This window comes from Scyliorhinus torazame, chromosome 1 (assembly GCF_047496885.1).
Source record: "Scyliorhinus torazame isolate Kashiwa2021f chromosome 1, sScyTor2.1, whole genome shotgun sequence".
NCBI lineage: Eukaryota > Metazoa > Chordata > Chondrichthyes > Carcharhiniformes > Scyliorhinidae > Scyliorhinus > Scyliorhinus torazame.
This window is the reverse complement of record NC_092707.1, coordinates 15,525,272-15,539,075: the sequence shown is the minus strand read 5'-3', so window position 1 is coordinate 15,539,075 and position 13,804 is coordinate 15,525,272. Positions and strand designations below refer to the sequence as shown.

General features: G+C 46.9%; 1 protein-coding gene across 1 annotated transcript in view; it reads left to right on the top strand.

Moving 5' to 3' along the window:
• The window catches only part of LOC140386641 (uncharacterized), a 53,715-nt gene extending 43,989 nt beyond the window's left edge, over nucleotides 1-9,726 (top strand). Inside the window, exons 6-7 of the mRNA XM_072469188.1 lie at nucleotides 4,214-4,456; nucleotides 7,611-9,726. Coding sequence (XP_072325289.1) covers nucleotides 4,214-4,456; nucleotides 7,611-8,204 — 837 coding nt within the window. The 3' untranslated portion in view covers nucleotides 8,205-9,726. The remainder of the gene's footprint in view (nucleotides 1-4,213; nucleotides 4,457-7,610) is intronic.
• The last annotated feature ends 4,078 nt before the right edge of the window (nucleotides 9,727-13,804 follow it).

Sequence of the window (13,804 nt, the reverse complement as noted above, 5' to 3'; positions counted from 1 at the left end):
GGCGCCGTGAGGCAGCAGTGCTAACCACTATTCCAGAGTCCGTTTGCAGTTTATGAAACAGGGGCCCTTATTATTCACCACAAAATCAAAAACTAAAACAAAATTTCAGTTTCTGACTTTCTCTTGGGAGCCAGTAAGATCCTTGCCAGATGGAAAATTCCTTTTGGTGATCTGTCCCCTCGAAGCGAGTTACTGGAATGTCAGGGTGGCCTGATTTGAACAGGACAGGACAGACGAATAGGAAATCTAAACAACATCTTAGTTTCTTCTGAAGTTCAGTTCTTTATCAGGAGAAGGTCTGACCAATTGGAAAGGAGGACTCCGTCTCATGATAACCGCTTGAAGCAGCAGATCGTGTCTGCACACAGTCTCTGGTTGATTTTGTAAGCTTTAAAGGGTTCCAAACTCAGACAAAATGCTGTGGTCTCCCTTTTAAAACCGATGTAGACTGGAATTCCATCGTAACTTACACCAGCAGAGATAACGATCAGTGTGTGACTGCCCCACGCTGAAAACAACGTCTTCATTTCTATGGAGCCTTTCATGACCTTGGTACATCCTTAAAGTGTCTTGCAAACCAGTAAAGTGTTTGAATTCTACCGTGAGAAACACCAAAGCCAATTTGTGCACAGCAAGATGCCACAGGTTAACAACCAAATAAACCATTTTTAAATTCTGTTGATCGAGTGATGAATATTAGAGAGGACCCAGGGAGAACGCACATTCTCTTCATCCAGTAGTGACCCTGGGATCTTTTATAGTTACCTGAAAGGCACGCAAGGCCTCAGTTTAATGCCCCCTACACGTAAGGCCTCAGTTTAATGCCCCCTACAAAGAGCCGCGCGTCTGACAGTGCAGCACTCCCTCAGTACCGCACTGTAACGGCAACTTGCATTTTGTGCTGATGTCTCGGGAGCGCGCCTTAAACCCGCGACCTCTGACTCCGAGAGAAGCTGCTGTCGGAGCTGCAACCGCCAGCCTGCAAACCCATCCGAGCCGGGAAATTCCCAGGGATTAGCTGAGGCCTCGGCTGAGATTGCACCATGAGATTACCAATGTGCGACCTGCTAGATGGGTAATTTTAGCTGTTCCAGGGTTTTTCCTGAGACAGCTGTGGAGATCCTTTTTGTAAAAATAAAACTTGGATGGTGTTTAGAAAAATCACTGACTGCACCATTGACGTAGGCCATTCAGCCTGTCAAGCCCATGCCTGCCCCTTTGCAAATGCAATTTAGCCTTTCCCGGAGCTTTGCAAATTTTAAAAATCTTTTGTGGTGCTTAACCAATTTCTCCTTTTGAAAGCTGTTATGGGCCAGGGTTTAGAGAACCCCAAAGTATACCATGGAGTTCACCTGACCCACAACTTTGAATAGATTGTGGTTATGGGGAGCACACGGGAGCACACCTTTACAGGTGTGATGCAACAGAGATTCTCCACTCCCGCGCCGGTTGGGAGAATCGCCTGGGCCGTCAAAATTTCCCGGGACGCCGGTCCGACGCCCTCCCGCGATTCTCCCAAGCGGCGGGAACGGCCCGGTCGGGTTTCGCAGGCCGGAGAATCGCCGGAGACACCCAAAATGGCGATTCTCCGGCACCCCTGCTATTCTCAGGTCCGGATGGGCCGAGCAGCCAGGCCAAAACGGCGGGTTCCCCCCGGCGCCGTCCACACCTGGTCGCTGCTGTTGTGAGCGGTGCGTGAACGCTTGGGGGGTGGCCTGCGGGGGGGCGAGGGGGGATCCTGCACCGGGAGGTACCTCAAATGTGGGGTGGCCCGCGATCGGTGCCCACCGATCGTCGGGCCGTCCTCTCTGAAGGAGGACCTCCTTCCTTCGCGGCCCCGCAAGATCCGTCAGACATCTTCTTGTGGGGCGGACTTAGAGAGGACGGCAACCACGCATGCGCGGATGACGCCCATTAAGCAGTGCCGGCCGTGTCATCTATACGGCGCCGCTTTTACGCGGGGGACAAGGCCTGGCGCGGGTAGATGACGCGGCCCCGATACTGGCCCATTGTCAGGGCCTGAATCAGTCGGGATTGGGGCCGTTTCGCGCCGTCGTGAACCTCAACGGCGTTCACGACGGCACGGCCACTTCGGCGCGGGAGTGTAGAATCCCGCCCAAAGTATTTTTAAAACAAAACAATGTTTATTCTATGAATCCAGTTAACATTTTGTAAACCCACAGTAAACATCTTATCAACGACCAACCCTGATAACCCCCCAAAAAGATACAGCACTCTATAGGTAACCCTTAATAACAACATCCAGAAGCCAAAACACTTTTTAACAAAGACAGTAGATTTGCATTCCTTACAGAAACAGGTATTACTTTGAAATCATCAAGTGATCTGGAGACATTCTTTAGCATGCAGAGAGACACCAAAATACACCTCCTTGGTTTGAATGCAGCTCTCCAACTGAAAGTGAAACTAAAACACAGAGCCAAAATAGCTCAAAGCGAAAGTAAAAAGCAGAGTCACATTCCAGCTCCACCCACACAATGACATCACTGCAGCCATTTGATAAAACACACTTTTCTCAGGGACTCTCACATGACACTGGCATGATTAAACCTGTCGCCACTGTTCCTTTAGGCAGTACCTTCCAGACCATAATCACTTGCTGCGGATTTAAAAAAAAAGTTTTCCCTCTTGTCACTTTCGGTTTTCAAACTCTCCCACCTCCCTATCTCCGTAACGACCATCAACCGTCCGAGATCTTTGCACTCTTTCAATTCCTGCAACTCGCGTAGCCCTGATTTTGGATCATTTCCATAGAATCCCTTCAGTGCAGAAGGAGGCCATTCGGCCCGGGTCCCTGGCGCTGTGAGGCAGCCGTGCCAACCACTGTATCACCCCGCCCCCAATGGTGGTAGTGGCTTCGACTGCTGAGATTCCCCTCCGCCTCTGCCCTGTTTCAAAAAGTTCCTTTGTAAATGTACCTCTGGTCACCAGTCCTAATGGCCCAGGCTTTGTGAGATTGTTAATAAGAATCTGTCCATGCTTTCCACCATTACTCCTTGGACTCTTGACCACACCATGACCCTGAGGAAAAATCCTATATTTGTGGAACATTGTTAAATGTTCGTTAATTATTGTATTTTTAAGTGAATTATGTTGATGATACGCACTTCCACCGTGACTCAATGCATGTGTCCCGATCTTTACAAATGATTGTTTATTTTATGTCCTTTCATTTCCTAGTTGCTATCTGGGTAAGTTATTGAAAGGCACTGGCTGCTTGCACAGCTTGATGATAATTCTGCTGTTCAACATGTACGTCTCAATTAACGTGGCAAATGATTGCATTTCCAGAGAGTTAAAAATCTAGGCAAATAGCTTAGTGTCCAATTATATCTGAATACACTCCTGTGAAGCATTTTGGGACATTTTCCTCAATGAAAGGGCTTTTGTACGGGTTATTCCTGTTCATTCCCTGATTTCCTCTTTTTCTTGCTGTTACATTTTTGGTCCATATACGTTTAAAGGTCCTGTGACTTTAAGGCCAAGCAGCTTGTACCTTTAATTCAAACAGGAAGACCCAGAAGGCTGTGCTGTTTTAGACTGACATCAGTGATGACTCTGAATGATTAATGTGGCTGGTGGCCAATGCTTGGGCCTCAAGGGCAATGCTCTGCCCATAACAGGTGGTGATTGGATCTGTTCCCACTGAACAAAGAACAAGAACAAAGAAATGTACAGCACAGGAACAGGCCCTTCGGCCCTCCAAACCTGTGCCGACCATGCTGCCCGACTAAACTACAATCTCCTACACTTCCTGGGTCCGTATCCCTCTATTCCCATCCTATTCATGTATTTGTCAAGATGCCCCTTAAATGTCACTATCGTCCCTGCTTCCACCACCTCCTCCGGTAGCGAGTTCCAGGCACCCACTACCCTCTGCGTAAAAAACTTGCCTCGTACATCTACTCTAAACCTTGCCCCTCACACCTTAAACCTATGCCCCTGAGTAATTGACCCCTCTACCCTGGGAAAAAGTCTCTGACTATCCACTCTGTCTATTTATAAGAATTCTTGGTAATATTTACTTGTGTTGTGACTCCGGGACGAGGGGGGCTGGAATTGACCGTGAACTAACCCAGGGTATCCTAACACGATATTAATGCTACTTGTTGTTTTTGCACAAGGTGGCACTGTCTTACTCTGCACACTGGGGAATGTTTGCTCATTCTCTCTCTCATCTCCTCTTCCACAGGTCCCCAAGAGATGCCCGACCAGTCCACCTGCCGCCTGCGATTGGCTCGTGCCAAATCTCCCACCTCCTGAGGGAAAAAGGTCGGCATCAGTTAGAACGTCAGGCGGTGGCGACTCCCCGGGCCAGCAGCGAGCCTGGAGCGCTCGGAACTTCCACGATGTTCTCGGGCCATTGTCACAATTGCCGAGAGACTGGCGTGACTGGACTAATACCGGCCCATTCACAAAACTGGTGGAGAATTGTGTGAGTACCTCTGAAGGGCAGCATGGTGGTTAGCACAATTGCTTCACAGCTCCAGGGTCCCAGGTTCGATTCACCACTGGGGCACTGTCTGTGCGGAGTCTGCACGTTCTCCCCGTGTGTGCGTGGGTTTCCTCCGGGTGCTCCGGTTTCCTCCCACAGTCCAAAGATGTGCAGGTTAGGTGGATTGGCCATGATAAATTACCCTTAGTGTTCAAAATTGCCCTTAGTGTTGGGTGGGGTTACTGGGTCATGGGGATGGGATGGGGTGGGAGTATGGGCTTGGGTGGAGTGCTCTTTCCAAGAGCCGGTGCAGACTCGATGGGCCGAATGGCCTCCTTCTGCACCGTAAATTCTATGATAAGTCAGGTCGGTTTCAGACATGAAATTCACCAGGTCACAAAACTTGGCATCATATGTAAATGTGATGTCATTTACTTAGAATTAGAGAAGTTACAGCCCCATAGTCAAGGTGAAGGGTCAGTACCCATTGATGCTAGTTCACCTGAAAAACTCCACTGGTGAGGAAGCAGTATAAACATCCTCACGTTGATAAAGAAGTGATTGTATGCTGTTGGGAGGAGGGATTATGTAATATGATAGACCTTTTACCTAGAATGTTGTAAGCTGTGATTGCATTTCCAGACTTAGCAATTGAAGCTGAGACAGTGTCAACAACTGGCAGATGTATGGTTGCAGTAAAGGATGGTTTGGGGAAAAGAATACTGCCTCTCCACCGCTCCCTCCTCCAACCGCCCCTCCTCCAACTGCAGCCTTTACCACCACGCCCTCCTCCAACCGCAGCCTCTTTCACCAACCCCCCCCCCCTGCTCCAACCGCAGCCAAGATCTCCTCTGCAACAATATGAATGAGATTTCATTTGGATCACAAACCTGAGTCTTCCTAGGAGCACAAAGAGAAGAATTGATCCAGCTCAGTTATTGGGTTGGCTCAGTTATTGGGTTGAACCGCACAATTGTCGGATGTTCAGGTATATTTTTTTGAAATGGGTTAATATTCGAGTGAGTAAAACTTGTTAAACACCAACCCGAACTGCAGGCCTTGGTAATAAGTTGATATAAATACTATTTATAAAAAAAAAAAAGATCTGGTCCCAGAATTCAGAATTGTTACAGTGCAGGAGGACATTCGATCCATGATCCATAGTGCCTGTGCTGGCTCTATGAATAACCCATAACCCTGTAGATACATGATTTAAAAATTGAATGCCTCAATTGGACCTGCCTCGACGACATGCTGGCAGGGCAGTGCAGACACTGTCCACTCGCTGTGCAAAACAAAATTGTTTACTTGTATCACTGCATTTTCCTTGGTCTGAATTTTCAGGATGGCAAGTGAGTCATGGGGAGAGTGGGCAGGGAAGACCTCTCCGTTGACTCTGACACGCCTACTGTTGGTTCACGCTCTAATGAGTGTTGATTGGCAGCAGGCAGGACCTCTGTCCTCACTTGGGAGGGCGTCTTGCTTTGGAGAGTTGGAGAGCTATTGGTCAATTTGATAGGCCAACAGCTCTCCAGCACATCCAGGCACAGTGCTGCGGTGGCCGGGAGAGGTACTGCAGCGCCATCAGCAGTGATGGTAAGTGCCAGGGGTCCCCGGCGATGGGAGGATGGCTATGGTGAAGAGAGGACACTCCACCCCGGTCTGAACAAGCCTTCGATTGAAGCCTTCGTTCCACTCCCCCTTTCCCACCCGAGATAGAGGGTGAGAACCTTTTCTCTTTCCCACCCTCAGTCACCAGGCACCTGTTAGCCTGCACATTGAGACTGGGTGGGGGAAAAGCCAAGTGGCCATTTTGGGGCCTTAACAGGGGCATGGATGGACTTCCTGTCTGAAGCCCTGTTTGCCCCAATGTAAAATCACGTCTGAGACGGGGCATAAACCTTGTGCCTTCAGTTCACATCTATTAAAACACAGTCACTTGGAGACACTGACAGATAATCTGGGTTTAGTGGCTCCTGAACAGACAAAATTGAATTTCATTTGTTGGCGTAGTGAGCAGTCAAGCCAGTAGAAAAATGTAATGTTCCTGCTGGCTCTCGGCTCTCAATCGCAAATCCATTTTTTAAAAAAGGCATATGGGATTATGGTTTTTAGTAAGAAAAAGGCACCGAGTACAAAAAAGCAAAGACGTTATGGTCCAACAATACTGGTTTGGTCTCGACTGGAATATTTTTCCCAATTCTGGGCGCCACACCTCTGGAAGAAAGTCCGGAAGGTTCACCAGAATGGTTTCCGAGGTGTGATGTCAGATATGCGGATAGATTAAAGAAGTAAGTGATGGTTGAGACCAGATTTGATCTCGGTATCCAAAATCATGAGGGTATGGACAGCGCAGATAGGGAGAAATGTTTCCCATTGGCGGAAGGGTGGAGAACCATGGACACCGATCTATGTTTATTGGCAAGAAAGATGATGGTGACATGAAGAAGAACATCTTTATATAGAGAATGGTTAGGGCCTGGAAGGCACAGCTGGAGAGCGTGCGGCAATGGTGGATTCGATCGTGGCTTTCGAACTTAGAGTACCCAATTCTTTTTTCTAATTAGGGGCAATTTAGCGTGGCCAATCCAACTATGCTGCACATTTTGGGGTTTTGTGGGGAGAGCCACGCAGACACTGGGAGAATGTGCAAACTCCACACGGACAGTGACCCAGGGACGGGATCGAACCTGGGACCTCGGTGCTGTGAGGCAGCAGTGCTAACCAAGCTGGATCTCTGGAGTGGGTCCTGAACTCAAAACCTTTTGACTCTGAGGCAGGGGTGTTACGCATTGAGCTATGGCTGACTTTTGTTATACTTCATATTCGGAGGGGTGACACGGGTGGCGCAGTGGTTAGCACTGCTGTCTCAAGGCGCCAGGTTTGATCCCGGCCCCGGGTCACAGTCCTTGTGGAGTCTGCACATTCTCCCGTGTCTGCGTGGGTCTTACCCCCACAACCCAAAAAGATGCGCAGGGTAGGTGGATTGGCCACGCTAAATTGCCCCTTAATTGGAGAGAAACAAATAACTGGGTGCTCTAAATTTAATTTTTAAAAATGCATAGTAAACTGATGAACGCATCAGATACAAACTGAGATAACAAGGTTTCCATGAGTTACCATTCCTTCATTTTGTGTTTTATATTTTACACAGGGCAGTAGCAATTCACCGACTGACCAATACACTGAGAACAAGCGGAAAGTTGTGTCTGATATGCGGTTGGAAACAGAATTGGAGCAGTTATATTCTGATTCTTCAGGAAGTGCTGCTTCATATCCACTCACTCAGTCTGGGCAGAGTCAGCGCAAGGTCATCACGGACACCAATTTAAGGCGAGCCTGGTTTGGAAGTCCCTGCTTTGGCTTCCGTCCAAATTCCCGTCAACACAACTCTAGCACTGCCGCCTGCTGCCCCAACCGTGCCCGGCAGGAACCGGATATACCGTGTGTGCCGTGTAGTCAAGGGCCCAGGTGCTCAGCAGAGAGCTCCGTGTCAAACAACATCGTCAAACGTTTTCAGACTGATGCTACCAAGTCCAGGCACCTGGCAAACGGAACTGAGCGAATAACCCTGCCGAAGCCAGTTTTTGTCATTTCTGAAGCAAGTGAAGATCGACAGCCTTTGGTGCAAGGTCTGGATCCTGCTGGCCTGTGTGGTGATCTCGGTCACTCTGAGGAAGTAAAGCTTGACCAGGTTAATCGAGCGTCAGAACAGGAACTGAAACGTCCAGCCAATGGGACATCTTAAGTAGGAATGACCTCTGATTCTATCCGATGGATGACGTGTCAAACTTCACGTATCAACGTAAAGAAACTCAACCGATCCTCCACAGAGAGAACTGAGGCTGAAATGCCAGGTCCATGTGATACACTATCTTTCATAACCACACACAGTGACCTACAGCATGGCTGGAAAACATGTAGGAATTACTTGGTACCAGCGACAATGTAATTTATTTTGCTGGGACAATGAGGCTGTAGGAAGAGTGTTCAATATTTTGATTGACAGGTAGTTGGGTTGTACATGAGACCGTTCTCCACTGATTCCTTTAAGCTTGTCAGAACTGCAAGCATGATAGATCCTGAAGATTACTTATCTCATGGCTAAAATGACAAGAGCTGCATTTGACTACTTCAACTTTCCATTCCGAAGCAACAAAACGATGAGGATTATGGATTTGTACTTGGCTTGAGCTAAAGGTGACTGTACACCTCGATTACAGGATTACCTTCTGCACATCTCCTCTGATCAGCTCAAGAGTATTTTTGTAGATAAGTGTTGATAACTTTAATACTGTCACATATTCAGTTGGTGAATGTTAATTTGCACAATGTGTCAGTGGCAAATATTGGTTCGTGAAACTGAAAGTCCTGCTTAATCTGTTTACCGAGCTGCAATTCTAAACTTTGTTGCAGTTTAAAAAAAATAAAATAAATCCATCCCACGTTTTAAGACAAAAGCAAAACACTGCAGATCTGAAATTAAAACTCAGCAGGTCGGGCAGCAAGTGTAGAGAGAGAAAAAAGGTTTGACTCGTCATCAGAACATTTGGAAGCATTTTAAAATTCTTGAAACGGGTGGCACCCAATAAGAAGTGGCAGTGCGCAGTTGGTTGGTAAAAGGAAGACTGATTCATACTTCACCTGTATGATAAGTCAAGCTGGTGAAGTATCTGCAAACTGTGTAGAATCATTTGTCTCTTCCAGTGCAGATCTCTGAGCAACACAAAAAATGGTGCAAACTCTATTGGAATAGAGCAGTGGGACACTGATTGAGGGAAGGTTTGAGTTATCTTTTTTTTTCTTTTAAATTGAGTGCCCAATTCATTTTTTTCCAATTAAGGGGCAATTTTAGCGTGGCCAATCCAGCTAACCTGCACATATTTTGGGTTGTGGGGGTGAAACCCACGCAGACATGGGGAGAATGTGCAAACTCCACACGGACAGTGACCCAGGGCCAGTGCTAACCACTGCATCACCGTACTGCCTCCGTTCAAGTTATCGTTAACGATTTTAGATTCTCACGTGGCAATTTATATTCATGGTTAAACTATTATTGTTGGGGTTTTTTCATTCGCACGCATGAAGGAGGTGAAGCTTTCTCAAAAATTTAATGTCAAAATTGTCTTTGGAAATGAGAATATAAACATCATGTTTTCTATGCCCAGATCAGTGGGTTGCAGCTTTGTTGAGTGATGGTGAATAACTGAGACTGAACTCTAAACTTGCTGATCCAATTAAAACTGACGGAACTGCCCCAGTTATCTTGAGCTAACTGTCGAATTGTAGTTTTTTTAAAATGTAAGCTTAATTTAAGAAAAAGAGAACTAGAATGAGAATAAATACTTTGGCCGAGCTGCAGTGGCCTATTTTCATAGTTTTCATTTGATATGGGCGTTTGGGTATAGCCATAGAAAATAAACTAAGCTCTGTGCAACTTTCTCTCCGACAATCCCACACTTGTGTCTATGAATGGCCAACACTCTGGCTAACGCTTACTGTTACCAAATTCCTGTTGAAGGCACTTTAAAATTAACTTCTTCATTCGACACTGAGCCAAGTCCGAGCCCTCATAGAATCATACTGCAAAGGCCAGCTCTTTAAAAAGCAATCGCGCTGGTCCCATTTACTAGCCCTGCCACCATCTATTTTGCAGGTCCCCTTTCTTTTTTTTTCTGCAAGTTTATCCAGTTCCATTGAATCCTCATCCACCATCTTAGCAGTGCATTAATTACACAGAGTACTAAAATACATTCTCCCACTTTCACCGCCTCACTTTTTACCAATTTAACTTGTGTCCACCGGTTCCCAGCATTCCTGCTGGCGGACCTAGTTTCTTTAGCCCTCAATCAAAGACCTTCAAGAGATAGGGCAGCACGGTGGTGCAGTGGTTAGCACTGCTGCCTCACGGCGCCGAGGTCCCAGGTTCGATCCCGGCCCTGGGTCATTGTCCCTGTAGCGTTTGCACATTCTCCCAGTGTTTGCGTGGGTTCTCACCCCCACCCCTCTTCCTACAACACAAAGATGTGCAGGGTAGGTGGACTAGCCTTGCTAAATTGCCCCTTAATTGGAAAAAATGAATTCGGTACTCGGAAGGTAGCACAGTGGTTAGCACTGTTGCTTCACAGCACCAGGATCGCAGGTTCGATCCCTGGCTTGGGTCACTGTCTGTGCGGAGTTTGCACGTTCTCCCTGCGTCTGCGTGGGTTTCCTCCGGGTGCTCCGGTTTCCTCCCACAAGTCCAAAAAGATGTGCTTGTTAGGTGAATTGGACATTCTGAATTCTCCCTCCGCAACAGTGCCGGGGTGTGGCGACTAGGGGGTTTTCACAGTAACTTCATTGCAGTGTTAATGTAAGCCTACTTGTGACACTAATAAAGAATATTATTAGAAATTTAAAAAAAAATCAAAGGTCTTCATGATTTTGAACCTTCCCTGTTCTGAGAACAATCCCAGTTTCCCCAGTCATCAAGATAATTCAACTGAGAACCTTTAAAGTAGATCAAAGATATTGCCAATCCCAAGAGTGATGGTGAACGAGGAGAACAAATACCAGATTTCACTGCATCATCGTCTTAATTTAATAACTATTCCATCCCTGAGCGTTTTGGGTCATGAATTACTTATTGAGGTCATTCAAATAATAGAAGCTCTATTTTCATCATGATGTGAGAACTGGTACTTGACTAACTGCAGAGAATGTTTTTAAGTGCTAAATTGTTAAGTAGCTAGAGACCGAGGGGCCTGCTACTATCTTCTGTGCCTGAATATCTTTGAATAGATGCAAAGAATAGCTGATTTTTGTACAAATATTAAACATAAGAACTGGCATTAAAATAGTCTCTGATTATAACTCATCACAGCCATCAAAGCAGGTGAATGCAGCACTCCTCTTCAGCAAGTTCACCCAAAACAATGAGTTGAATGGCCAATTAATTGCTTTACCATTCCTCCCATTGGTATGCCAGTGTCCAGTGGCGTACCACAGGGATTTGTGCTGGGTCCCCTATTATTCGTCATGGATATAAATTACTTAGATGACTATGTGGGGGGTAGGATCAGTAAGTTTATGGATGACACAAAGGTTGGCTGGGTGGCTCCGAAAGCTAGTGACATCGAAACAAACCTGTTGGACTTTAACCTGGTGTCGTAAGACTTCGTACTGGGCTGGGTGGTTAACAGTGAGGCTGAGAGTCCTGGGTTACAGGAAGATCTGGACGGTCAAATGGGCAGAAAAGTGGCAGATGGAATTTAATCCTGAAAAGATGTTACACTTTGGAAGGAGCAATTTGACAAAAAAAATATTCAGTGAGGGAGGAAATTGTTGGAGCCTTGACAGCAATCTTTGTATCCTCATTGGCAACAGGTGAAGTTCCAGAGGACTGGAGAGTAGCCAATGTTGTTCCATTGTTTAAGAATGATGTGGAGATGCCGGCGTTGGACTGGGGTGAGCACAGTAAGAAGTCTTACAACACCAGGTTAAAGTCCAACAGGTTTGTTTCGATGTCACTAGCTTTCGGAGCGCTGCTCCTTCCTCAGGTGAATGAAGAGGTGTGTTCCAGAAACATTTATTTATATATATATATATATATATATATATATATATATATATATATATACATATATATATAAATAAATGTTTCTGGAACACACCTCTTCATTCACCTGAGGAAGGAGCAGCGCTCCGAAAGCTAGTGACATCGAAACAAACCTGTTGGACTTTAACCTGGTGTTGTAAGACTTCTTACTGTGCTCACCCCAGTCCAACGCCAGCATCTCCACATCATTCTTAAACAATGATGTATATATATATATATATATATATATAGACAGATTCAAAGGTGCCAGACAATGCTTGGAATACGAGCATAAGCAGGTGATTAACTCTTTACAGATCCAGAGATGGGGTAACCCCAGGTTAAAGTGGTGTGAATTGTATCAAGCCAGGACAGTTGGTAGGATTTCGCAGGCCAGATGGTGGGGGATGAATGTAATGCGACATGAATCCCAGGTCCCGGTTGAGGCCGCACTCATGTGTGCGGAACTTGGCTATAAGTTTCTGCTCGGCGATTCTGCGTTGTTGCGCGTCCTGAAGGCCGCCTTGGAGAACGCTTACCCGGAAATCAGAGGCTGAATGCCCTCGACTGCTGAAGTGTTCCCCGACTGGAAGTGAACATTCCTGCCTGGTGATTGTCGCGCGATGTCCGTTCATTCGTTGTCGCAGCGTCTGCATGGTCTCGCCAATGTACCATGCTTCAGGACATCCTTTCCTGCAGCGTATGAGGTAGACAACGTTGGCCGAGTCGCACGAGTATGTACCGCGTACCTGGTGGGTGGTGTTCTCACGTGTAATGGTGGTATCCATGTCGATGATCTGGCACGTCTTGCAGAGATTGCCATGGCAGGGTTGTGTGGTGTCGTGGTCGCTGTTCTGAAGACTGGGTAGTTTGCTGCAAACAATGGTTTGAGGTTGCGCGGTTGTTTGAAGGCAAGTAGTGGGGGTGTGGGGATGACCTTGGCAAGATGTTCATCGTCATCGATGACGTGTTGAAGGCTGTGAAGATGTCGTAGTTTCTCCACTCTGGGGAAGTACTGGACGACGAAGGTGCCCTCGTATGAACGGGATAAGGCGCTCGACTCATCGGTCGACAGTTCCAATGCGCCACAGCAAAGAAACGCACCGACCTCCTCAGAAGTCAAACATGGGACACAACCGACAGAATACCCTTCGTCGTCCAGTACTTCGTCGCCTGTTCGGAGAGGCTGGTACGGGAATTGAAGTGTGCTGCTGGCCTGCTTTAAAAGCCAGCAATTTAGCCTTGTACTAAACCGGCCCCCTATAATAATATTTTATTGTCACAAGTAGGCTTCAATGAAGTTACTGTGAAAAGCCCCTAGTCGCCACATTCCAGCGCCTGTTCGGGGAGGCTGGAATGGGAATTAAACCAGTGCTGCTGGCCAGCCTCGGTCTGCTTTACAAGCCAGCTGTTTAGCCCACTGTGCTAAACCAGCCCCTCAGTTGCAGATAGTGAAGAGGATTGTCAGAGGATACAGCAGGCTATAAACTGGTTGGAGTGTTGGGCAGAGAGATGGCAGATGGAGTTTAATCCGGATAAGTGGGAGGTTATTGTACTTTGGAAGGTCCAATGCATGTAGGAATTACACAATAAATGGTAGAACTCTTGTGAGTATGACAGGCAGAGAGATCTGGGCGTGCATGTCCACCAGTCACTGAAAGTGGGAACGCATGTGGATAAGGTGGTCAAGAAGGCATATGGCATGCTGGCCTTCATTGGTCGGGGCATTGAATATAAAAATTGGCAAGTCATGTTGCAGCTGTATAGGACTT